The sequence below is a fragment of the Manacus candei genome, unplaced genomic scaffold (assembly GCF_025592945.1).
Source record: "Manacus candei isolate 608988 ecotype Guabito, Panama unplaced genomic scaffold, ASM2559294v1 h1tg000076l, whole genome shotgun sequence".
Lineage (NCBI taxonomy): Eukaryota > Metazoa > Chordata > Aves > Passeriformes > Pipridae > Manacus > Manacus candei.
The window spans coordinates 2774480-2800751 of record NW_026138124.1 but is presented as its reverse complement, the minus strand read 5'-3'; the positions used below and the strand labels follow the sequence as shown (position 1 = coordinate 2800751).

The window sequence follows — 26272 nt, the reverse complement described above, 5'->3', positions numbered from 1 at the left end:
GCACTGGCACCCAGCAGCTCAGTTACCTCTGGATTTGTGCAGCTCCAATTCCTGGGCTTTCCTTTCTCTTTTCCTTCTCCCCTTCATTTTTTTAACCTTGTTTCTGAAGAAAAAGCCTGGACTTTGCTGCAGTGGAACAAACCCAAAGGCTTTGATCCATCAGTGGTGAGAGGTCTCTCTCTCTGAATGTGCTGCTGAAGTTGAGACCTTGATCCAAAATCAGGGTTTGGGGAAAAAAAAACCCTCACTTTTACCTTGTGTATCAAACTGCTTCATGTTCCTTGGGTCAAGCCAAACAGGAGGAGTGTTCCTGTGGGATGAACTCCTGATCTCCAGGATGCTGGAGGGCAGGGATGGAGCTGTGGGTGCTGGTGCTGCTGAGGCTGCTCTGCCCTGGGCACCAATTAGTGCAGTGAGTTGGGTTTAAATCAATGTTTCCAAACACTGATCCCCTGGGAATTCTGCAGGGCAAACATCTGCCTCCTCCAAAGGCACAGGGCTGCTCTTCCCTCTGCCCCCCTAGTCCTGCTTTCCCAGAGTTCAGCTCTTCCCTGGAAAAATTGTGCCTTGGACTGCCAGGGAAGTAGGTGAGGAAGGAGGTGAGTGAAAAGGGGGCTCTTCCAGCTGGGACAGGGGCATCTCTGGAACACTTCCCCCTGAGGCAGAGAGGGGTGGGAGACATTCCCAGGATCCATGTAGTGGGCTGGTGGCACTGGGGGTTCAGCCTTGCTCAGCTGCAGGGGGTCAGAGGCTGGCAGGACACACAGGGGGCTGCTGGGTGGGTTTGGGGCTGTTCTCGGGCTGATCCAAGTGGGAGTTTGCTGTTTCTTGGGGATTTTTAATAATAAAAGGTATGTGCTATCTAATGTCACCTAATTCCACTTGCAAACAGGAATCCCAGAGTGGATCAGGCTGGAAGGGAACACAGTGGGGCATCTGGTCAAGCAAGGTCATCCCAGAGCACATGGCACAGGATTGTGTCCAGATGGTTCTGGAACATCCCCGGTGAGGGAGACTCCACACCCCCCCTGGGCAGCCTGGGCAGTGCCTTGCTCTGAATGTCCTATTTCCAGAAATAGGACATATCCCTGAATTCCCAGCAGCTCATCCTGGCCAGGTGCCTTCAAGCCAAGGGACATCAAGGACATTTTGTGCCTCAGTTTCCTTCTCTGGGAACAGTTTAGTGTCGTGCCTGTGCTCTGGTCCCAAAAGCTGGCATGTGGAAAGTCTCTTGTGTTTCTAATCCCAAGAGCTCAGGGACCCAGGGAAATTGGGGTTTAAGCCTTTTTAAAGGATGCAACATCCCTCTGCTGGCTGGAAGTGTTGGGAAAGCCTTCCCTTCCCAGTCCCAGCTCAGATGAAAACCCACAGTTCAACGTTTCACAGCTCCAAGGTGAGCTGTGCACTCAAACCCCACAAACACCCTCTTCACTTTGCTCTTTGTTTCCAGCCTGGTGGAGGGAGGGTGATTTTCCCAAGCTCTCCAAAGCAAACAGGAGGTCTGACAGCAGCTCAGCCCCAGGGGAGAGGAGAGAGAGCACAAGAGCACAGCTAATTCCTCCTCAGCTCCAGCAGCAGGAAGGAGTTGTCAGTGCTCAGGACAGGAAGGAGGCTCCATTTTTTTTCCATGTAATTTAAGTTTTAAATAGAGCTGTGCTGCCCTGTGATCTGGGTTTGGAAAAGAAGAAAGGCAGGTTGATTCCCTGGAAGTGTGGATGTGCTGTTGGAGCACTGCTGCTGGAGCTCCTGTTCACACAGGGCAGGCTCAGGTTGGATCTCAGGCAAAGGTTCTTCCCCCAGAGGCTGGTTGGGCACTGCCCAGGCTCCCCAGGGCAGTGGGCACAGCCCCAAGGCTGCCAGAGCTCAGGGAGGGTTTGGCTGATCCTCTGGGGCACAGGGGGTGACTCTTGGGGCTGGGCCTGTGCAGGGCTGAGGGTTGGACTCCATGATCCTTGTGGGTCCCTCCCAGCTCAGGAGATTGTGTGATTCTATGATCTTACCACAGTTTGAAGCAACTGGTCCACTCAGTGCTGGCCCAACCCTGGGGTCTAAATGACCTTTCTGAAAAATCATGGATTTCTCTGGTGGCTTCCCCGGCTTTGCTTGAGACAGATCATGTTTCAATTGACCCAAAGCTGGATGAAGGGTCTTGCTCACAGATTTTTATCTGGGATGTTTTTATGGGAGAACAAGAGGGTTTTAAACAAGTTTAACAACCAAGTGTAATGTTCCAGGAGGTGGCACGTGATGCTCTGCAGAGGGAAGTAGCTCACACCAAATCCAGCATCATCCTATATTGGCCTTTTGTGTTTTCTGTGGCTTCATCATCACAATTTTTCCTTTTTCATGGCCAGGAGTGAGGGACCTGTTCCAGAGTGCCCCTGAGAGTGGCTGATGATCAGTGAGGTTTGTTGCTGAGGGATGTGAGAGTCCAACAATTACCAACATCCCTGGAAGTGTCCAAGGCCAGGTTGGACGTGGCTTGGAGCAACCTGGGCTAGTGGAAGGTGTCCCTGCCCATGGCAGGGGGTGGGATGCGATGAGCTTTAAGGTCTCTTCCACCCCAAACCATTCCATGATTCTGTGATTGTACCACAGGACAGAAAGTCAGGGGTTCAATTCTGACCCAGATGAAGACAGGAAGAGCTGAGTGTGTTCCAGTCTAGTCTCAAGGTTGCTGCTGGGATTCCCTTCCCTGCAAAAACTCAGACAGAAACTCCTGCCAGTGTGTCCCTGGCCTCTGGTCCAGCCCTGGCAGTTGTGGTGCTCACACAGCATTTGTCACCTGGGAATTGATATTGTCACTTGATATTTTTGATTAAAAGTGATTTCTTGTGTTCCTTTGAGAATGAAGCATGTCTGGCACATGGACAGGGCTCAGCATTTTGTTTCCCAGAGCTCCCATGTGACAGGTTAAAAAGGCAACAACTGGGTCGTGCTCAAAGCAAATAAACAAACAATTAGTAGGAGACACTGCAAAGCATCTGCCAGAAAATGGGGCTGATCCCAGTGGGATTTCCTGGTTAAATACTGGAGATAAATGACGTCCATTTAAGATGAACTGAGCTAATCCAGTGTTGCTCCAAAGAGGCTCATGGGGTGGAGGGGATGCAGATTTAGAATCTCACAGGGCTTAATACTTGTTCTCATTTCCATGAGTGTCTGAACTCTGTGGGACCCTGTTCTCTTCCTTAAGCCAATGGTAAAGGGAGAATCAGTCCTGGGGATATTAAATATGCATCCAATGTATTTATTGCCTTAGTCTGTTCTAATGCCAGGGTGTCTCTGGCACAGTTGATGGTTGTATTTAAGGTCTAGAACGTGCAACTCATCCTCTTGAATGTTCCAAAAGCCAGAGGTTGGTGTTGCCATCCAGCATTTTTGTGTCCAGGGAAAGGAATGGAGCTGGTGAAGGGGCTGGAGCAGCAGGAGCAGCTGAGGGAGCTGGGGGGGCTCAGCCTGGAGAAAAGGAGGCTCAGGGGGGACCTTCTGGCTCTGCAACCCCCTGACAGGAGGGGGGAGCCGGGGGGGGTCGGGCTCTGCTCCCAGGGAACAAGGGACAGGAGGAGAGGGAACGGCCTCCAGCTGTGCCAGGGGAGGGTCAGGTTGGACATCAGGAGGAATTTCTCCATGGAAAGGGTTGCCCAGCCCTGGCCCAGCTGCCCAGGGAGGTGGTGGAGTCCCCATCCCTGGAGGGGTTTAATAGACATGGATGTGGCACTTGGGGACATCATTAGTGGTGGCCTTGGCAGTGCTGGGGGATGGTTGGACTCCATGATCTCAGAGGGGTTTTCAACCCTAATGATTCTGTTGATGACTCTAGGGCTCTGTTGGATTCTCTGTATGAGAATCTAATGATTCTGTTCTGCCATTTGTTCCTTCTTAAACCAAAGGGGCAAAAGGATTTTCCTATGAAGTGTAGATGAGCCCTAAGGAACTCCTTCAGAAGTGAGAACTAAACCTACCCTGGCACTCCAGAGCTGCTTCTGCAGAGCTGAGGGAGATCTCTGCTCTCTGTGACCAGGGGCAGCCCCCAGGGAAGGGCTGGAGCTGTGCCAGGGCAGGCTCAGGTTGGATCTCAGCCAAAGGTTCTTCCCCCAGAGGCTGGTTGGGCACTGCCCAGGCTCCCCAGGGCAGTGGGCACAGCCCCAAGGCTGCCAGAGCTCAGGGAGGGTTTGGACAACACTCTCAGGGACAGGGTGGGATTGTTGGGGTGTCTGTGCAGGGCCAGGAGTTGGTCCCTCCCAGCTCAGGATATTCCATGATTTTCTGATCTGGTTGCTGTGGTTGGTGCCAGAAGTGGAACGTTGTCCCTGGGGAAGGGTCTGTCCTTGCTAAATCATGGAATGGCTTGAGTTGGGGGAGACCTTAAAGACCATCCAGTGCCACCCCCTGCCCTGGGCAGGGACACCTTCCACTAGCCCAGGTTGCTCCAACCTGGCCTTGGACACTTCCAGGGATGGGGCAGCCACAGTTTCTCTGGGCAAGTGAAGCTCCATCGTGCAGCTCATGGGAACAACAGCACTTTGTGGCTGCCCCCCTGAGCTGAGCCTTCCAGCTTCTCCCCATCCCTTTGCATTTCAGGAGGACAACCCAAGCCTGGCTGCCCTCGCTCCAAGGGCTGTTTGTCCCACAGTGTCTGAGGGCAGCACTTTGGGCAGAGCAGAGCTGACAGTCCCAGCACAGAACCTTCTCAAGGCTTTGTGAAATCAGTTTGCAGCCACTTGGAAACACTTGTCCCTGATGATTTCCCTGCAGCACCTCCACACCAAGCTGGGGGTGGTGTCTGGCCCAGCTGAGGATGCTGCTCTGGGACTGCAAAGCTCCTGAGGCTTTGCTGCAAGATTCTAATGACCAAGGAAATGTGTGGAAGGAAGGAGCAGAGGGAAGTATCAGTCCCAATCTGCTCAGTCTTGTCATATTAAACACTAAAGATTATTTAAGTGCTTAAAGTAATGAGGAAAATGAGCTGTGCCTTAATGAGTTTTTAATTGCAGCAGCAAGAGGGGACTGCCCCCACCTGTCAAAAAAGCCACTGAGTCCTGCTGAATCCCAGTTGGAATTTAGATGAAGGGAGGTGAGGCTAAATCTCCTGTTCTAGTGCCTGCTATAAATAAACTCAAACCATGGATGATTTCCATGCATGAAAATAGCCCAACATTGACCAGTTACTGTCCCAGAATCACAGGGTCAGGAAGGTTGGAATGGACCTGTAAGATCAAGTCCAACCATCCCCCCAGCACTGCCAAGGTCACCACTGACCATGTCCCCAAGTGCCACATCCCCATGTTTTTTGAGCACCTCCAGGGATGGGGACTCCACCACCTCCCTGGGCAGCCCCTGCCAGTGCCTGACCACCCTTTCCATGGAGAAATTCCTCCTGATGTCCAACCTGAGCCTCCCCTGGCACAGCTGGAGGCCGTTCCCTCTCCTCCTGTCCCTTGTTCCCTGGGAGCAGAGCCCGACCCCCCCCGGCTCCCCCCTCCTGTCAGGGGGTTGCAGAGCCAGAAGGTCCCCCCTGAGCCTCCTTTTCTCCAGGCTGAGGCCCCCCAGCTCCCTCAGCTGCTCCTGCTGCTCCAGCCCCTTCCCAGCTCCATTCCCTTCCCTGAACTCACCTCAGCCCCTCAGTGTTGTCCCCTCACCTGTGAGCTCTGGGTCCAAGGACAAGGTGTGGATGGTCTGAGGTGCCCAGGTGGGCAGTGGCAGGGCTGCCTGGGGCTGTGCCACCTCCCTGTCCTGCAGGGCAGTTGGGCACCTGAGGGTCTGGCAGTGCTGGATAAATCCCAGTTGCCCTGGGCTGCTGTGGAAGCTGCTTCCAGGTGGGTCCTGAGCAGCCTCTGCTGACAGGGGGTGAACCCATTTTGCTGCTGCCGTTGGTCCAACTCAAGGTTACAACTCACTAATCATGGAATGGTTTGGGTTGGAAGGGACCTTTAAAGGTCTTCTAATTCCAACCCCCTGCCATGGGTAGGGACTTCAACTAGGTTGAAGTTGCTCCAAGGCCATCCAACCTGGCCTTGGACACTTCCAGGGATCCAGGGGCAGCCACAGCTTCTCTGGGCAGCCTGTGCCAGTGTTTTACCACCTTCCTGGTGAGAAACTTCTTCCAATGCCCAAGGGAAGCTGTAGAAACTAAAGAGTGAATGGGGACAGCTCAGCCTGGAGAAAAGGAGGCTCAGGGGGGACCTTCTGGCTCTGCAACCCCCTGACAGGAGGGGGGAGCCGGGGGGGGTCGGGCTCTGCTCCCAGGGAACAAGGGACAGGAGGAGAGGGAACGGCCTCCAGCTGTGCCAGGGGAGGGGCAGGTTGGACATCAGGAGGAATTTCTCCATGGAAAGGGTGGTCAGGCACTGGCAGGGGCTGCCCAGGGAGGTTTGGAGTCCCCACCCCTGGAGGTGTCCAGGGAAGGACTGGAGGTGGCACTCAGTGCTCTGGGCTGGGGGACAGGGTGGGGATGGGGCACAGGGTGGACTCCATGGGCTGGGAGGGCTTTTCCAGCCTCAGTGATTCCATGAATGTGACTCTGGGAGCAGAGGGGTGAGGGATTCAACAGTGGCCGTTTCTCTCTTGGTATCCACAAGAAGAGCTGGAATGAAAGGCTGTGTCCTGTGTTTGAGTTCAGCTTTTCCAGGAGGAGTTCCTTCCCCTTCAAGAGACTCACAGAACATTATGGAGTGGCTGCAGCCCCACTCAGTGCCAGGCCATGTGTGTGGGGTGTCTGGAGAGCTGGGGTTGTGCAGCCCAACTCGCCATCTCCACCCCTGCCTTTCACATTTCACTGCCACCCAGAACTGGTGGCCTTTGTTAAATCAGCTGAAAAGTGATTATCAAACACAGCCAACGAGTTGAATCCTCCCTGAACCCACTGCAGGGCTGTGTCTGTCATTTGGAGGTGCTGATGCCCAGACTATGAGCATTTTTATTGCAGGGAGTGCCATCTATCAACATGTCATTTAAGGCTTTTTATATTTGTCCTGGGTCAGGGCTGCCCCAGTTTTTAAACAGTGGCTCTGTCACTCAGCAGCTTGGCCAGCACTTTGTTCTGCTCTTCATTCACATGAATTCACATTCAATGAAATTTATAATTTGTGGGCTGGCAGTTCAGGGAATTGTTTTGTTCAGTAATTAAGTTGGGAAGTCTGGAGTTTGAGTTGAGAGACAAAGCCCTGTCATATTTAATTCCCCGGGAATCTTTCCTTCAGAGCCCCATGGATTAAAATGATTGCTGGCTGTCCAGATCTCCATCCAGGAGCCAGATCCTGGGGGAAGGAATGTGCTCCTCATGCTTCTCCCCCTGGCACAAGGCTCTGGGCAATAGTTGTGCTCACTCAGCTCCATCACAGCCACGTGAAAATCAGCTCTGGAATCCTCAGCACAGGAAGGACATGGAGCTGTTGGAGCAGGTCCAGAGGAGGCACCAAGATGATGGGAGGGATGGAGCAGCTCTGCTGGGAGGAAAGGCTGGGAGAGCTGGGAGTGTTCACCTGGAGAAGAGAAGGCTCCAGGAGACCTGAGAGCCCCTTCCAGGGCCTAAAGGGGCTCCAAGAGAGCTGGAGAGGGACTGGGGACAAGGGACAAGGACAAGGGGGAATGGCTTCCCACTGCCAGAGGGCAGGGATAGATGGGATATTAGAGAGAATTTTCCCCTGATATCCAACCTGAACCTCCCCTGACACTTGATGCCGTTTCCTCTTGTGCTGTCTCTTATTCCCTGGGAGGAGAGACCAACACCCACCTCCCTACAACCTAAAGCAAAGAATTCCCCAAGCAGAGTGTCCTTACCCAGGGTCCAAATGTTCCCTCGTGGTGCTCCAGCCCTGCCTTGTGCCCCCACTTGGATTGTTGTCCTGCTGGATGTGCCCTGGGATGGTGTTGTGTCCTCCAGCAGGGCAGGGTGTCCCTGTCATCCCCAGGAGAGCCCAGGGAGCTGCTTTGGGGAATGAAGTTCATTTGCCACGACCAAAGTTCCCTGTTGAGGTGGGGAGGCCCTGGCCCAGAGAAGCTGTGGCTGCCCCATCCCTGGGAGTGTCCAAGGGCAGGTTGGAGCAACCTGGGCTGGTGGAAGGTGTCCCTGCCCATGGCAGGGGGTGGGAATGGATGATCTTTAAGGCCCCTTCCAACCCAACCCCTTCCATGGTTCTGTGAACCCCAGGGAGTGCCCAGCAGGGTTTCTCTGCATTCATCCTGGCAGAACCATGAGATGCTTTTCAAAAGGCTGCTGTTCCAAGGAACTTGTCCAAAGCCCTGTGGATTAGGATGCTAAAACACCCTCATTAAGGAGGTAATTAAGAGCGGGGTTGATGATGCTGCTGCTGTGGGGAGGTTGGTGTGAGAGCTGGGGGGAACAATGGAATCACTTCCTTCTCCACACTTGATGTCTCAATAACTGTCTTCATGTATTACCAGCAAATACAACGTGACTGCCCTAATCAACCCTTCCCCCTTTTTTAAGTGGTATCAGCTCTGGTAATTAACTCCTGTTTTAAGGAGTTGGGGAGGTTGAAAGCTGCTGTGCTTTCCTTGGGTGTGCTGGAAGCTGATCCTCATTGATTTGTGCTGGGAATTAATGAGCCAGCCGAGCCCTCAGTTATTCCATGTGCTTCCTTTGCTTGTAAATGATCTCTTTGGAGTTTACTAAGGGAGTGAGTCATGGTGTAGCTTCCTAAGAATTTTACCCCTCTGTCCTCATCCATTTTTCATGCTGCTCAAATCCATAAGCTGGATAATGAATGCTGGGAAAATATTTCTGTGTCTCTCTAGCTGAACTTTGGGGATCCATAACCCCTGATTTGCGTGGCTGTGGCTGCTCTAAATAAGACTAACAAATATAGATCTAATATTTTTAAAGGCTTCTTTCAGAGCTGGGCTAAATAAAAATGAATGTACATCCTTTTTTAGCACCATCCCCCTGTTTCCAGGCTGGCTCTGAGTGCTGCTTGGGCAGATTAGTGGAGGGAGCCACTCATTAATTTATGGGTGAGAAAGTAATTGCTTCCCAAACTTGTACAGTTGCTAATTAGCAGCAGGCTGTTTCTTTTGTAGCCCTGTTTCAGCTCTGTGTGGTTCACCTTGCTCTTAATTGAAAGTGTTTGCAGAGATGTGTTTGTTGTAGGCCATGAAATGTGCAGTTTACCTCAGGTAAATCAGATTTGGGAGCAGGGTGGCAGTGGGGTGGACACAACACACGTGAACTTTGGGTCCAAATGCCATTGAAAAGAAGTGTTCACAGAGGGAAGAACCAGACACAGTCAGCCACCAAATCGTGTCTTAAAGGCTGGGCTCGATGGGGTTTTGTGACTGGAATAAAACAGCTCAGGCAAGGAGCAAAGGGGCTGAAAAGCAGCCCAGAGCTGGGCTGTTGTGAAGGGGAAAAGCCCTTTTTCTTCGTGTTCCCCCTTTGGGTGGGTTTGGGACCAACCCTGTGAGCAGGTGGGTGATTTCTCCTCTGGCTGGTGACAGATTAATTGCTGGGAAAACGACGGCGAAGGATTTGATTCGAAGAACTTTAAGTGGCTCAGGAGAGTATCTGTCAAATATTTTTAGGCAGGCAGTTAAAAGATCCCATAAACTACCCCACTGTTTACACTGGGAGGGGGTGACACTGAGTGGGACCACCCACTGCCTGGGAGCACCCAGTGACCTGCCCCTGTTGGATGGCAGAGTGCAGTTTAGGAAATGTCCAATATTGTGCAGTGTTCTACTCTGGGAAGGGAAGGTTTGGGAAGGGAAGGTTTAGGAAGGGAAGGTTTGGGAAGGGAAGGGAAGGTTTGGGAAGGGAAGGGAAGGTTTGGGAAGGGAAGGTTTGGGAAGGTTTGGGAAGGGAAGGTTTGGGAAGGGAAGGGAAGGGAAGGTTTGGGAAGGGAAGGTTTGGGAAGGGAAGGGAAGGTTTGGGAAGGGAAGGTTTGGGAAGGGAAGGTTTGGGAAGGGAAGGTTTGGGAAGGTTTGGGAAGGGAAGGTTTGGGAAGGTTTGGGAAGGTTTGGGAAGGTTTGGGAAGGGAAGGTTTGGGAAGGGAAGGGAAGGTTTGGGAAGGGAAGGTTTGGGAAGGGAAGGGAAGGTTTGGGAAGGTTTGGGAAGGGAAGGTTTGGGAAGGGAAGGTTTGGGAAGGGAAGGTTTGGGAAGGGAAGGTTTGGGAAGGTTTGGGAAGGTTTGGGAAGGGAAGGTTTGGGAAGGGAAGGTTTGGGAAGGGAAGGTTTGGGAAGGTTTGGGAAGGTTTGGGAAGGTTAGGGAAGGGAAGGGAAGGGAAGGGAAGGGAAGGGAAGGGAAGGGAAGGGAAGGGAAGGGAAGGGAAGGGAAGGGAAGGGAAGGGAAGGGAAGGGAAGGGAAGGGAAGGGAAGGGAAGGGAAGGGAAGGGAAGGGAAGGGAAAGGAAGGGAAAGGAAGGGAAAGGAAGGGAAAGGAAGGGAAAGGAAGGGAAAGGAAGGGAAAGGAAGGGAAGGTTTGGGAAGGGAAGGTTTGGGAAGGTTTGGGAAGGGAAGGTTTGGGAAGGTTTGGGAAGGGAAGGTTTGGGAAGGTTTGGGAAGGGAAGGTTTGGGAAGGTTTGGGAAGGTTTGGGAAGGTTTGGGAAGGGAAGGTTTGGGAAGGGAAGGTTTGGGAAGGTTTGGGAAGGTTTGGGAAGGGAAGGGAAGGTTTGGGAAGGGAAGGGAAGGTTTGGGAAGGGAAGGTTTGGGAAGGGAAGGTTTGGGAAGGGAAGGGAAGGGAAAGGAAGGGAAGGGAAGGTTTGGGAAGGGAAGGTTTGGGAAGGTTTGGGAAGGTTTGGGAAGGTTTGGGAAGGGAAGGTTTGGGAAGGTTTGGGAAGGTTTGGGAAGGGAAGGGAAGGGAAGGGAAGGGAAGGGAAGGGAAGGGAAGGGAAGGGAAGGGAAGGGAAGGGAAGGGAAGGGAAGGGAAGGGAAGGGAAGGGAAGGGAAGGGAAGGGAAGGGAAGGGAAGGAAGAAAGAGAGAAAGAAGGAAAGAAAGAGAGAAGGAAAGAGAAAGAAAGAGAGGAGAAAAAGAAAGAAAGAAAGAAAAAAGAGAGAAAGAAAGAGAGAGAAAAGAAAGAGAGAAAGAAAGAGAGAGAAAAGAAAGAGAAAAAGAAAGAGAGAGAGAAAGACTGAAAGAAAGAAAGAAAAGAGAAAGAGAGGAGAAAGAGAGAAAGAGAGAAAAAAAGAAAGAAAGACAGACATAAAAATACATCTCAACAAGCCACCAGCTGCTGAGGCAATTTTAGAGAATTTTCGTGACTTGATTAAAGAGGGAACAAGTCAGTAGTGATTCGAGGTCATGGCTAAAACTAAATCAGTAATTCAGGAGGTTCAAGTGATCAGATCTCCAAAGTAAGAGCAGCTGGTTCCAAAATGGGACAACTGGAGGTGGCACTCAGTGCTCTGGGCTGGGGGACAAGGTGGGGATGGGTCCAAGGTTGGACTCGAAGGTCTTGGAGGGCTTTTCCAGAGGGTTCTGTGGTTGTGAGGCTGAAGGTGGTGGAGGGGGGTGGGAGAACTTGAGGGGTTCCATTCACTGACCAGGGGGCTCGGGGCTGCTGCAGGGGGTCAGATCACCCTGGGGGTGGGAGGGATGGGAGTGATGGGATGGGAGTGATGGGAGCACTGGGATGGGAGTGGTGGGAGCACTGGGATGGGAGTGGTGGGAGCACTGGGATGGGAGTGGTGGGAGCACTGGGAATGACAGTGATGGGAACACTGGGGATGGGAGTGGTGGGAGCAATGGGATGGGAGTGATGGGAGTGTTGGGATGGGAGTGATGGGAGCACTGGGGTGTTCACCTCTGTGACACAGGGGACAGTATCTCCAGGAGTGGCACAGTGACCTGTCCCACTGGATGTCCATGAGACTTCATTCCAGAGATGTCGTGTTTCAAACCCAAGTGACCTTCTGGAAGGTCCCTCGGGCACTCAGGACCATCCCCCCTTGGAATCCTCCTCAGGCTGCTTTCCAGGATAAACACTACCCTGTGTTTTGCTGCCAGGGACACCTGGGCACAGGGATGTGTCACTGAGGGAGAGATGGAGCTTTGCTGCCATCTCCAAGTTTGTGACCTTGGGAAGAGGGGACCAACCCAGACATTCCAGAGGTGCCAGCACCGCCCCGAGCTCGGGAGGAGTTAACCTGACTCCTGATGGTTTCCATGTCTCTCCTCAGGGTGTGACCTACTGTGGAGAAAGCTCTGCCAGCAGCCTCACCATGGCCAACGTGCCCTGGCACGAGGAGGTGGTGGGGTTTGTGCAGGACCTGGCCGAGCTCCTGCCCGACTACGAGATCGCCTGCGAGCACGAGCACTCCAACTGCCTGCTGCTGGCCCACACCAAGGTGAGCAGCCCTGGGCCAGGGGGGATTCCAGCCACTGCTGCTTCTCCTGGGAAGTGCTGCACGACTGCCTGGTTCTGTCGTGTTTGTTCTCCAGAGTTTTCGGGGAATCCTTTAGGTTGGAAAAGCCCTCTTAGATCGTTGTGTCCAACCCGGCGCTGCCAAGGCCACCCACGTCCCCAAGTGCCACATCCACACAGCTCCTGAGTCCCTCTAGGGGTGGGGACTCCACCACCTGCCTGGGCAGCTGGGCCAGGGCTGGACAGCCCTTTCCATGAAGAAATTTTCCCAATATCCAACCTGACCCTCCCCTGGCACAGCCTGAGGCCGTTCCCTCTCCTCCTGTCCCTTGTTCCCTGGGAGCAGAGCCCGACCCCCCCCGGGTTCCCCCTCCTGTCAGGGGGTTGCAGAGCCAGAAGGTCCCCCCTGAGCCTCCTTTTCTCCAGGCTGAGCCCCCCCAGCTCCCTCAGCTGCTCCTGCTGCTCCAGCCCCTTCCCCAGCTCCATTACACTTCTGGCACGGATACTTCATCTGGGTGGCTTTTGGGAAGGAAGCTCAGTGCTGGATCTCCTGGCTTTTGTCTCACTCCCTTTGCATTTTGAGGCAGGCAGGAACAAATCCAGTGTAGACTCTGCCTTGGCTCTGTATTTGCATTGGGGTGTCCAGTGGCAGGGACAGGGTGCTCAGGGAGCATCCTGGAGCACCCTGGGAGAGTGGCACAGGGATGCCCAGAGAAGCTGTGGCTCAGCCCTGGAAGTGTCCAAGGCCAGGTTGGAGCAACCTGGGCTAGTGGAAGGTGTCCCTGTCCATGGCAGGGGATGGAATGGGATGAGTTTTAATGTCACTCCCAACCCAAACCATTCTGGGATTCCATGTGCTCCTTCCAGCCTGACCTTGAACATTTCCAGGGATGGGGCAGCCACAGCTTCTCTGGGCACCCTGTGCCAGGGCCTCCCCACCCTCTTATTTATAAACTCTTCTGATTTCCAATGTAAATTGACCCTCCTTAAAGCCACCACCCCTTGTCCTGTCACAACAGGCCCTGCTAAAAATGTGTCCCTTCTCTCTTACAGGCCCTCCTCAAGTAGGGAAGGGAAATGAAATGAAATAAGAGTGAAATACCAAAAGAATAATAATTCTTTTTAAATTATGCAGGAGATGAAAAAGCATCAAGTGCTGTTTTGTTTTCTGACCTTCAGAAAAGATTAATAGAAAGGCAATAAAAATATATCATAATGTGTGAACTAGGCAGCTGATGGGATTGTAGAATCCTGGAATGGTTTGGGTTGGAGGGGGCCTTAAAGACCATCTCATTCCACCCCCTGCCATGGGCAGGGACCTTCCAACACCCAGGTTGCTCCAACCTGGCCTTGGACACTCCCAGGGCTGGGGCAGCCACAGCTTCTCTGGGCAGTCTGTGCCAGGGCCTCCCACCTGAACAGGGAACAATTCCTTCCCAGTATCCCTCTATCCCTACTCCCTTTCACTCTGAAACCACGTTTGATAATTGTCAGAATCTCCTTGTTGAAAACCTCTGCACAGTTCCCAAACTGTCCTTATTTTTATGGGAGCAGAGAAAACCAGGATACCTGGCACTAATTCTGTTTCAAGCCCCCTAAAATTTGCTTTTTGTTTACAGCCTCGCTCCTGGTTGTTGCCACTGGCAACTGTGCCTGAGAAATCCAAATATTCTTTTCCATTCTAAGGTCCAGGGGAAGGAAAACAAACAGATTGCACCAACCCTATTGATGCATAACTTAAGTAACACCATTTAGTAACAAGAATGAATTGATACCTGCCCAGGAGGAATTCAGCAGCTGCTTTGCCTTCCAGAGCCATTAGCAGAGGGTGTCTTTGGGAAACAATCTGTCCCCAGTACTAAAATAACTAATAAAAAATAGATTTATTTCGATTAGGTTTTAATTTTTGCATTTCAGGCTCTAGTGGAGAATAAAATTTGTCAGTGTCTTATTATTTGCAGCAAACCTGTGCCCTGGGAATGATCAGGCTGGAGCCAGGAATGGCAAAATCAGAGGGCTCTTTAAAAAATTAAGGAGTTGCAGGAAGGCTGTAATAAAAATTATTAAGAAATGGGATTATTATTTCCCTGTGTTCGGAGTTTTGGGGGTGTTCAAACAATGCTCATCATCATTTGAGCATCAGTGTGGAATGACAGCCTGCAGGAAAAGAGTCTGGGAATGTCAGAAATAATTCATCCTGCCTTGATTGATGGAGAGTCATTGATTGGCACCTGCTTGTGTGATGAATGATAGTTTAGGACTTAAGCTCTGGAGTCTCCTAGGGCCAGGGATTTAGGGGGAAAAAAAGGGATTTAAGGGAGAGGAAACTGCAGTTTGTAGGGCTGGTGTTATTTTCTTCTCCCTGCAGTGAAGAGGTGACCCTGGGGTTGGAGCTGGGGAGTATTTGGGGGGTTCTTAAGTGTCTTCAAAATCTCCCACTGAGCTTCCAAGTCTCTTCCCACACACACATCCCTTGTTTTTCCCTGCTTCCTTTTGCCTGAACATGTGTCTGGGACTGCAGGAGAGGAGCTTGAGGACTCAGGGAGGCTCAGGGATTGAAATGTGTCCCACTTAACCCTGGAGAGCTTTGGATCTGCCTCTGCTGGACTATCCCAGGAGAGCTTTGGATCTGCCTCTGCTGGACTATCCCAGGAGAGCTTTGGATCTGCCTCTCCTGGACTATCCCAGGAGAGCTTTGGATGTGCCTCTCCTGGACTGTCCCAGGAGAGCTTAAAAGGTCTTACAAACTGAAGCCTTACAGCAAAATGTTCCTTTTCCAGTTGCCCTTCACAGAGCTCTAAAAATGAACACAGCAAACACCTGTGACCTGAAAATCCATTATTTACTGGGATTTCCATGGTTTTGGAGCCATCAGTTTCTTAGGATCATGGAATAGTTTGGGTTGGAAGGGACCTTAAAGCTCATCTCATCCCACCCCCTGCCATGGGCAGGGACACTTCCATAGCCCAGGTTGCTCCAAGCCCCATCCAACCTGGCCTTGGACACTTCCAGGGATGGGTTGTGTCCCTCTGAAGGATGAGTGCAGCCCTCCTTGGCTTGGCCTGGGCTCCCATGGATGTGGGATCTCCCCTTCCCTGCCTTTTCTGCCTCCTCCTCCTCCCAGCTTTTCAGTGGTTCCCATCTCACTGGGAGGTTCCCTGTGTGTTTGGGCTCCATCCTCTCAGGTTCTTTACCAACAGTGCTGAATTCCTGAGGAATTCCATTTGCTTTCTAGTAAATCCCATAAACACCACGGTCCCAAAAATGTGATTTATGGCAGCACTTTGGAACTAATGGGCTGAAATATTGTCACCTTTCTAATTAACACTGAATTCAAGTGACCTTTTCCAGAGAGGGAACCTCAGGCTGCTGCTTTTCCAGGCTTGGAACAATCAATGTATCCTCAGGATGACCAGAACAAGTGCCTAAGAAAGGGGCATGTGCTGCAACTTCCTTGCAGGGAAGGTTTTTATGGATGAAATGTAACCCCTTGGGCATTTCTAGGATAAAACCTTCTGCCCCACTGGGTTGGATTTGCTTTCCATGGGTGTTCCACTTCCTGACAACTATCTCCTGGTTTGTTCATTTAAATCTCTCCCTTGCTGGAGCAGGTGGGTTTTTTTCCACTTCCCTGCTGCTTTCCAGACACAAATTCCTTGTCAGGGCTGCTCCCTCTGCTCCTTGGCCAGGCCAGCATTCCATAATTCCCAGGTCCCTGGGATTCCATAATTCTCTGGTAGAACACTGTGATTCCATGTCTGAGCATCCCTGCCTCTTCCCTGGGGTGCCAGGGTTGATTTCCATGGCAATTAACCATGCAGAGTACTGGGAATATTCCTGGAATCCCAGTGCTTTGCTCTCTCTGGAGCTCTCAGTTAACTGCCTTCAACCTTTTCTGCCTTTATAAACCTGATATGTCTGACTGGGAATCATGGAATTGGAAAGGTTGGAAAATCCCAGCCCCATCCACCATGTTCACCACTAAATCCTGTCCCCAAAGTGCCACAGCCACATGTTTTGGGAACACCTCCAGGGATAGCACTGCCCTGGGCAGCCCCTTCCAGTGCCTGACCAGCCTTTCCATGAAGGAATTTTCCCTGATATCCAACCTGACCCTCCCCTGGCACAACTTGAGGCTGTTTCCTCTTGTGCTGTCCCTTGTTCCCTGGGAGGAGAGACCAACACCCACCTCCCTACAACCTAAAGCAAAGAATTCCCCAAGCAGAGTGTCCTTACCCAGGGTCCAAATGTTCCCTCGTGGTGCTCCAGCCCTGCCTTGTGCCACCACTTGGATTGTTGTCCTGCTGGATGTGCCCTGGGATGGTGGTGTGTCCTCCAGCAGGGCAGGGTGTCCCTGTCATCCCCAGGAGAGCCCAGGGAGCTGCTTTGGGGAATAAAGTTCATTTGCCACGACCAAAGTTCCCTGTTGAGGTGGGGAGGCCCTGGCACAGGTGGCCCAGAGAAGCTGTGGCTGCCCCATCCCTGGGAGTGTCCAAGGGCAGGTTGGAGCAACCTGGGCTGGTGGAAGGTGTCCCTGCCCAGGGCAGGGGGTGGGATGAGATGAGCTTTAACATCCCTTCCCAACCCATTCCATGACTCCATGGCCCAGCAGTGCTGAGGGTGTGCCAAGGCTGCTGTCAGGGGGGGCTTGATCTAAAGTGAGCTGGGGGACGTAGGGTCCTGTCCAAAGGTGCTCAGCACTCTCCATCAACCACAGAACCTTCCTGGAGAAGTAGGAATTGGCCTTTTCCTTGGCAGTGTTGTCCCTGGGAGGGCTGTGGAGGCTCCACGGGTGTCCTGGCTGTGCTTGGAGAGGCTGCAGGGGAGGTGAAGATGTTCCATGCTGAGCTTTTTGTCTATATTTAGGGAGGGAGAGGAAGCACTTAACTCCCAGCTGCACTCACAGGGGGGAGAGCAGAGACAGAGAGTCCATCACATCCCGTTTCCTTCCTGCCTTGCAAGTCCTTTGGAGAGTGGGACATGTCCTTGTGATCCCGGATCCGGAGGCAGCATCACGGGGCAAGGGGGGCACCAGCCTTGGGGAGCTGCTTGGAGTGAGGCCAGGACATTCCCAAGGGATGGGGCAGATCCCAGGTGGGGCCAGGCAGCCAAACAACCCCCCAGGGCAGGTGTGAGCAGGGAATGTTGTGTTTCCTGCAGGTTTTCTGCCTTTCCTGTGTCCCCTTCCAGCAGGAAGGTGGCTCTGCTGGGCTTGATATTTGAGTTATTAACAGGAGATCTCTGTTGTGCTGCAGTAATCCTGGTTTGATCCATTGGAATTAAAACTGTCTGGATGCAGCCCTGGCTTAATTGGCAGAGGAGCTGCTCTACTCAGTGGAGAGGGGGGGGGATTAAACCCAAATAAATCTGCAATAATGAAGCTTTTCTTTGCAATAACTCCCAGGGGCACAGGCTCAGATCAGGTCAGTTTGGGGTTGTTCCACTCTTTTGGGGAACACGATATTCATGTGGATAAATTAATCTGAGCAGGGTCATGTGGTGTTCAGAAAGCTCCAAACTTTTCCTTTTTCATGATTAGTTGCAACCTCAGGCTTGAGGGGGAAGAAATTACAATTAAACTGGTTTTTAAGTTGCAGGTACAGGAGGAGAAGGTAATAATGGCCTTAAGGGGAAGGAGGGCAGGGTTAGGTGGGATATTGAGAAGGAATTCTTCCCTGGGATGGTGGGGAGGCCCTGGAATGGATTTTCCAGAGAAGCTGTGGCTGCCCCATCTCTGGGAGTGTCCAAGAGCAGGTTGGAGCAACCTGGGCTAGTGGAAGGCCATTATTGCTTTCTCATCCCTGCATCTGCAACCTAAAAACCAGCTTGATCCTAATTTCTTCCCCCTCAAGCCTGAGGTTGCTACTAATCACGAAAAAGGAAAAGTCTGTGGCTTTTTGAACAGCACATGACCCCACTCAGATTCTGATTTCTCCACAGTATTTCTCCTTGTTTTGCTGAGTGACTCCAGCTCTGACACTGCCACTGTCAGACAGAGGGAGCCTTAAATAATTGTGAGCCTTAATTAGGTGAGAAACTGTGGGTAATGATTCCGTGAATTGTTTGTTTGTCTTGGAGAGCTTGGCGGTGGCAGGTGCTGAGAATGCCCTGATTTATGAGCTGTTTAATCACTCCCCGTGGGTGAGGGTGGAAAAGCTCCTTTGTTTATCCTCCGATCAGAATGGAGGAGTTCAGGACTCAGGATCGGTTTTCCAGGTGCCTCTTTGATGCTGTGCCTGCAGAAGTGGCCGATGGTGGGCACAGGGCTCGGGAGCTGCAGTGGGATCTCAGTCCCACATCCCACATTCCACATGGCATCACCTCTGCTCAGGTACCTCCTGCCCCAGGTCCCTGCAGTCCTGGGTTGCTCCAACTTGGCCCTGGACACTTGCAGGGATGGGGCAGCCACAGCTTCTCTGGGCAACCTGTGCCAGGGCCTCCCCACCTGAACAGGGAGGAATTTCTTCCCAATATCCCATCTATCCTGCCCTCTGTCAGTGGGAAGCCATTCCCCCTTGTCCTGTCCCTCCATCCCTTGTCCCCAGTCCCTCTCCAGCTCTCCTGGAGCCCCTTTAGGCCCTGGAAGGGGCTCTCAGGTCTCCCTGGAGCCTTCTCTGCTCCAGGTGAACCCCCCCAGCTCTCCCAGCCTGGCTACAGAGCAGAGGGGCTCCAGCCCTGGGAGCATCTCTGGGGCCTCCTCTGGACTCTCTCCAGGAGCTCCATGTCCTGTTGTTCCCAGGGCTGGAGGCAGCTCTGCAGGGGGGTCTCAGCTGAGGGGGCAGAGGGGCAGAATCACCCCCTGCCCTCTGCCCACACCGGGGGATCAGCCCAGGGCACAGGGTTGGGTTGTGCCCGTGGCAGGGGGTGGAACTGGATGATCTTTCAGGTCCCTTCCAGCCCAGGCCATTCCATGATTCCATGCTGAGCTTCTCATCCACCAACACCCCCAGGCCCTTCTCCTCAGGGCTGCTCTCCACCCTGCTCCACCCAGCCTGGATTTGGGCCTGGATTTTGCCCTGACCCAGGTGCAGGACCTTGCACTTGGCCTTGTTGAACTGTCATCACCCTCATTTGGGGTGGTGGCCACAGGCCATGTCCTCCTTCCAGCTGCTCTGGGTGGCACCAGCATCTCCTGGGGCTTTGCTGCTCCTGGTGAGCCCCCCTTGGCCATGGGGTGAAGGGCTCCTTGTGAGCCCCCCCTTCCACCCCTTTGTGATCCATCACAGGTTGGACTTTGTGATCAACCTTAATGATTCTGTGATTCCACCCTGATTTTCCAAGGAAAAGAGCCAATATCAAGTCTCAGCTCTCTTTCTGTGCTGGATTTCTCTTAGGTGACCTCAAGGCTCTCTGTGTGACCTGTTGGGAGTGCTCCAAACCCATCATAGGAATAATCTCAACACCTTCCATGTCTCCCACGTGCCTTCAAGGCTTTGCTGGATCCCCTGGATTGGGGATTAATTGGTGTGAGAGTTTGCTGAGTGTGACTGAATCAAATCTGGGGGGAGCAGAGAGTCTTCTGTGTGGACTTGTCACCTCCCACCTCCACAGGCCCTGGCAGGGGAACCCAGGTCTCCTGAGCTCCAGAGTTTGGGAGCAGGTGGTTTTTGGCACCTGCTTTACAGGTGGCCTCACACAACACATCACCCACCTTGGCATGGGAAAAATGAGTTGGTTTCTGCCAAGGCTTCTTCCCCAGAGCTGTGACTCTGCAGTGTCCCCTCCATGCTCCACGTGGAGGCCAATCCCAGCAGGAACGTGCTGTTATTCCAGAGGCAGCAATGGATGAGCACTAACCATGTCTGACTGCAGGATTTTGCAGTTGTCAGCAGTTTTTCCAACCAAAAAAGCTTTTAGCTCTCGGGCACAAAGTCAAGTGCCACTTTAAATGCACAGCCATCAAGTTTGGGGAAAAAAAACCAACCCACCACAACCAGGGAGTCAGGCTGTTTTCCCTCTTTTTTTTTTTTTTTCCCTTTGGATGAAATGCATAATAAGGTCTTAGCTCAGATAAATCCTAATTGAGGATTCAGTCAGGGCTGTGGCTAAATTAGCAGAGCAGGTCTGGGAGACAAATGCGGCTCCAGCCTGTCAAAAGAAGCAATTCTTCCCATTCTCACATGGAAAGAGGATTTGTGTCATTAAACCTCTTTATCCTCCCCCCTTCCCAAACACAGCCCTCCTGCCCCTGTCAGGAATCACCCAAATCCATCCCAGTCCCTGCTCTGATGCTGCTCCTGGGCTGTTTTTCCAGGCTGTGCTGCCCTGGAGTTGGACACACACGGTCTGAGCGGGAGCTTTGGTTGACCTTGGCCCTCAAGGGGCACCTGGGCATCAATCCCTGTTTACACTGTCCCCTCCAGGGCCTGTCCAGTTCTTTCAGGTGTAAGTGTCACCTGGGGACTGCAGACAGGCCTGGGAAGGCTTTGGGATGCTCCATGGGAGTGTTCCTCCTGGAAAGTGGGGCTGGAGGGGGGGTGGAATCCGGTACTTTGAAGGGTTCAGCAAAGCGTCCAACAGTCAAACCCTCATGGAAATTATCATGGAATGGTTTGGGTGGGAAGGGACCTTAAAGATCATCCAGTCCCACCCCCTGCCATGGGCAGGGACACCTTCCACTAGCCCAGGTTGCTCCAAACCCTGTCCAATCTGACCTTGGTCACTCCCAGGGATGGGGCAGCCACAGCTTCTCTGGGCAGCCTGTGCCAGGGCCTCCCCACCCTCACAGCCAACAATTCCTTCCCAATATCCCATCTCTCCCTGCCCTCTGGCAGTGGGAAGCCATTCCCCCTTGTCCTGTCCCTCCATCCCTTGTCCCCAGTCCCTCTCCAGCTCTCCTGGAGCCCCTTTAGGCCCTGCAAGGGGCTCTCAGGTCTCCCTGGAGCCTTCTCTTCTCCAGCTGAACCCCCCCAGCTCTCCCAGCCTGGTTCCAGAGCAGAGGGGCTCCAGCTCTTGGAGCATCTTGGTGCCTCCTCTGGACTTGCTCCAACAGCTCCACATCTTCCCTGTGATGAGGATTCCAGGGCTGGAGCAGCTCTGCAGGGGGGTCTCACAAGGGCAGAGCAGGGGGGCTGCACCAATTCCCTGTGGGCAAACAGCCCTCAGTGACTAAAGCTGGGAAAACACCAGGGCTCCTGTGTCTGCAGGTGTTCTCCAACCCCAGGGATGAGGATATCCATCCACCTGAATTCCTTTTGGTTTCCTGGGAAGGCCGTTGGGGGTGGCTTTACCCTGGACCTCAGTGGGGCTACAGAGTTAAAGCTGACAACAGCTGCCATCCATTCAGCCCCAACCCATCTTCTCTTGGCAGAAATGTGGGTTTGGTGCCTCCCATCACTCCATAGCGTGTTTGTTTTCCCTGCAGTTCAGGGTGGATGGCGAGTGGTTCACCTGGATCGACTACGAGCGCTTCCAGGAGCTGGTGCGGGAGCGCGAGCGGAGCGGCGGCTCCAGGACCTTCACAGCGGCCGATTACACGGCCAGGACTCCCCCCTGGGCTCTCTTTGGGGCCAGGGAGCGGGGCTTTGACCCCCTGGATGTCAGATTCCAGCGGAGGAACAAGGCCCGGGACGTCTCTGGCTGCTGAGCTTTGGGGCTCCGTTTCCGGCTGACGCGGATTTTGGATCTCCCCGTCGATGTTGTTCCCACGTTTGCTGTTGAGCAGGAGGGTCAAGCCTCGAGTTCACCCTTCCCTCCTGGGTTTTAGGGCTTCCTGGATGAAAATATTTATAACATTCTCTCTCCCAAATCAGAAATGGTCCATGGCAGTGGTTTCTCAGCAGCCTGGTGGGGAGGCAGCGGCCGTGGCCGTGTTTGGAGTTGGATGTGCTTTGGAGTTGGATGTGGAGCAGTTGGATGTGATTTGGAGTTGGATGTGGAGCAGGAGCATTCCTTGGATTCCAGTGCCCTCTGTGAGGAGAGCCTGGCACATCTGGCCCCCAGCTTGGCAGCAAAACATTCCACATCCACGAGGAAAAGTGCCACAGGGATTTCAACCCCACGAGCTTGTTGGATCAGGGCAGGTGGGACCTGGATCAAAGAACCTGATCCCTGCTGGGAATATCATTTTATGGACTTAGTTCAGGTTTATGTATTTAATTCCTGTAAAAACCTCATCTCATCCAAGAAACTTGGGAATAATGTGAGTAACAGCCCCCCTATTGATACCAGCTGTGACTTCTGATACCTCTCCAAGTATCTTCCAACATCCTGGGTTTGGGAATGGATGTTTCTGAGCAGTGTTATCCCACTCCCAGCAGCCCTGAACAACATGTACAATCCCTCAAAGCCCTGGCTGTGTGTGCCCAGTGTCCATGGGAGCTGGACATCAGGGATGGAGCTCCCCCTGCTCCCCTGGGAAGCTCCACAGCCTCACTGCTGCTCTGGGTGGGGAGAACGGGGTGGAGAAGGAAACTGGACCCAGTCAAGGTCTCTGGGGTCAAGAAACCACCTCCTCTCCTTTGGAGAGGTGACATCCAGGCACAAGGTCAGGGGTTGCTCTGGGATACCCTGGGCACTCTGGAGGTGCTGGAGCCTGGCTGGAAAATGGCTTTGAAATTAGGAGGGAATTCCCTTTCCCTCTTTGCTGCATCCCCAGGGGTTGGAGGCTCTGTGTGCAAACCCCCTGGCACATTCCCAAGCCTTCAGTTCCCAGGTGGCTGAACCAGGCAAGGCTCTGCCCCTTCCCAAGTGGCTCCCACCCCTCTTCCATGGCTCCCACCCGTGGGCAGCCCCTCCTCCCTCAGGGCTCCAGGCCCTCCCTGGTGCTGCTCCAGCCAAACCCTTCCTGGGAATGGATGGAACCAGCAGCAGGAACAGCTTTAATTCACACCCAGGGCTGGAGGTGGGACCACACCTCAGTCCTGCTCAGGGGGTTTTGTTTCCCTGTGGAACTCCAGCAGCTTGGATCAAAGGTGTTCCCAGCACTCCCACCCTAAACCTTCTCATCCCACAGAGCTGTGGATGCTGAGGGTCCCTGGGATGGTGATTTTCTTTCTCTTTTAAAAGCAAGCCCATTTCTCAAGCTGTAAAAAGTGTTTCTAAAGAAAAAAAAGGAAATAAAAGTACTTTTGCCTAGAGCACCTTTGGTGTGTGGCTGCTGTGCCAGGCTCTGTGAGAGGGGATGGTAAACTGATTTTAAGGAGATCAAAAGCACAAATGTTGTGTAATATCTCTTTTCTTTATAGGACGTGGAGGGCAAGGGGGAGCAGTGGTGTGTCTGTGGGTGAGGGATGCCCTTCCTGGGGCAGAAAATTTCAGAAAATCATGGAATCCCAGGATGGTTTGGGTTGGAAGACGCGGGATGCAGGAATTGAAATCTCTTAAGTACAGTTTTGCTTTCTGAGCTTCAGAAAAGATTAATAGACAGTAAAAATATATAAAAATGTGTGAGCCAGGCAACTGGTGGAATTGTACAATCCTGGGATGGTTTGGGTTGGAAGGGACATTAAATCTCATCTCATTCCCACCCCCTACCATGGACAGGGACACCTTCCACTGTCCCAGGTTGTTCCAAGCCCTGTCCAACCTGGCCTTGGGCACTCCCAGGGATGGGGCAGCCACAGCTTCTCTGGGCAACCTGTGCCAGCGCCTCCCCACCCTCACAGGGAAGGATTCTCCCTGATCCTCCCTGTGTCTCCACGTTCCCTCCATCCTCCTTGATCCTCCCTGAGTCCTCACACTCCCTCAGTCCTTATCCCATGTCCTCCCTGTTCTCCTTCCATTCTTCCCCTTGGTTTTGCCTGCGTCCTTATGCTCCCTCCATCCTCTCCCTGTGTCCCCATGTTCCCTTCATCCTCCCTGCTCCTCCCCATGTCCTCACATCCCCTCCTTCTGTCTCCCATGTGCTCCCTCCATCCCTCTCCTGATCCTCCCTCTGTCCCCATGTTCCCTTCATCCTTCTTGATCCTTCAGTGTCCTCACACTCCCTCCCTCCATCTCCCGTGTCCTCCCTGTGCTCCCTCCATCCCTCTCCTGATCCTCCCTGTGTCCTCACACTCCCTCCATCCTCTCCCTGCTCCTCCCCACTGTTTTCCAGGGCTCAGAGGGACGAGGTGTGTGACCTGCTGAGGTCAGTGCCCAGCATTCCCATGGGAATTGGCCCCTGAGCTGTCCTAGAAGAATGGTGCTTTCCCTGCCCTGGTACCAGGCAAGGTGGAACCAGGGCCACATCCCACCTGCCTGTCCCTGCTGGGGGCCAGCTGGCACCTGCAGGCTGCTCCCAGAGCACTTTGGGCAGGATTCACCCCTGCAGTCCCTCTGGAATTACCTCGAGCTCAGGGAAAATCTTCCAGCACAGACACCCCCCGTTATCCTCCTACACAGGGAGTTCCCAGATGGACAATTTCCAAGTCCCATCTCTGCTGTTTTGGGGACATACTAAACTGGAGCCCTGGTGGGGCTCTGCTGAGTTCTGGGATCGTGCTCTGGATGTGCTGGGAGTGGGGGGCTTTGTCCTCTTTCCAACACCTGGAATTGCTTCTGGCATTTAGAACAGGTTGGCTCTCACTCCTGGGGTTGGGGGGGTGGTGTCCACAGGGAAACTTCAGTGGGATGGGATGTACCTGGGAAGAAAGTGGGTTTGTTTCAATGAGGAGTTTTCTGTTCTGCCAAAGGTCAGGGAAGGATCCCGGATGGGAAGAACCTCTCCAGTGTCAGGGTTGCAGGATCAGCCCATCTTGTGATGCTCTGAATATATTTGGCTTAATAATTGGGGGATTCCAACCCATTTTCCGTAGGTTTCCATCTGGATCACAGCCATCCTTCAGCTGATGGTGCTGCTGGGGGTGCAGGGGGCCCCCATCCCCCTTACTGCCCCCAGTGCTGCCCAGAAGATTCCCAAAAAACTCTCCCCCTTCTGTTTTGGGGGGTTTTACCCAAAGCCAGGGCACAATGTGTGTCCTGGTGCCACTTCCAGCAAAGTGGGACCTGTTGCTTCAATACCCGACCTGGAGCCTTGGGAAGTTCCATCCTAAGGGCAAAACGGGCCAAAATTGGTTTAACCCCTTAAAAGCAGGGAGAACTGGAGGAGTCCTGTGCCCAAATTCCTGTGCCTGCTCCTGCTCCTCCTTCCCTGGCACAGCCTGGATCCCTCCGTGCTGCTCCTGCTGCTGCTGTTCCCTGACTCAGGGCTGAGTCACTCGGGGTGGGGGGTGTGTTTCGCTTTGGAACGAGGATAAATAGATTTGTTTCCCAAAAATCTCCAGCAGGAAAACATTCCCCTCCACCCCCCCGAACAGAACCGTCATCCATCAGCTTTGTCTTCAGCTGGCTCGGCTCCTGAATCACTGATGATGTTACAGCCGCTGCTGTGCCCCGAGGGGGGGAGCAAAAAGAGCTGGGAATTAACGGGAGGAAGGGCATCGTTCTCACTTCATCAAGCGCAGGCTGAGCTGAGCCGGGGGTTGGCAGAGGGGACTGAGCCAGCCCTGAGAACTTGTGCTGCTCCAGAGCTCCCCGTGGGGAGAGGGAGGCGGGTAATCCCCAGGGAATATTCCTAAGGAAGCCCCTGAGCTTTCCTGGAGGTGGGAGCTCAGCAGTTCCTTCCCCCCCTCCTCTGTGTCCTCCCTTCCCGCAGCTGGAGGGGGCAGGAGCTCCCGGGGGTCATTTCCAGCAGTGATGGGATATTTGAGGAGGAGGAGGGACCCCCAGCCAGGCTGAACCTTCACCCCTAAAATCCACGGAGCAGCAGCACGATTGGAGCCAATGGAACGTGGAGTGGGGGTGGGTTTATGGCTGTCCCCAAAGCCCCATCCCTGGTGCCAACCCCCCTCCCACTGTGGGGCACAAGCCCCCGTGGCCACATCCTGCAGCTTCCCAGAGCAGGGCCATGGACCATCCCTGGTGCTTGGACAAATCCCAGCCTCTCCCTTCATCCCAAAGCCTTCCTCTGTCATCACTTGGAAAGACTGAGGAAGATGAGCTTGAAGGTCCCTTCCAACCCAGGGCATTCCG

At 53.3% G+C, this 26272-nt stretch overlaps 1 protein-coding gene across 1 annotated transcript in view; it reads left to right on the top strand.

The window, feature by feature from the left end:
- Positions 1-23397, top strand: part of LOC127481042 (S-adenosyl-L-methionine-dependent tRNA 4-demethylwyosine synthase TYW1-like) — a 96392-nt gene extending 72995 nt beyond the window's left edge. The window contains exons 15-16 of the mRNA XM_051809875.1: positions 12135-12302; positions 21684-23397. Of these exons, the coding sequence (XP_051665835.1) occupies positions 12135-12302; positions 21684-21905 (390 nt within the window). The 3' untranslated portion in view covers positions 21906-23397. The remainder of the gene's footprint in view (positions 1-12134; positions 12303-21683) is intronic.
- Positions 23398-26272: the final 2875 nt, after the last annotated feature.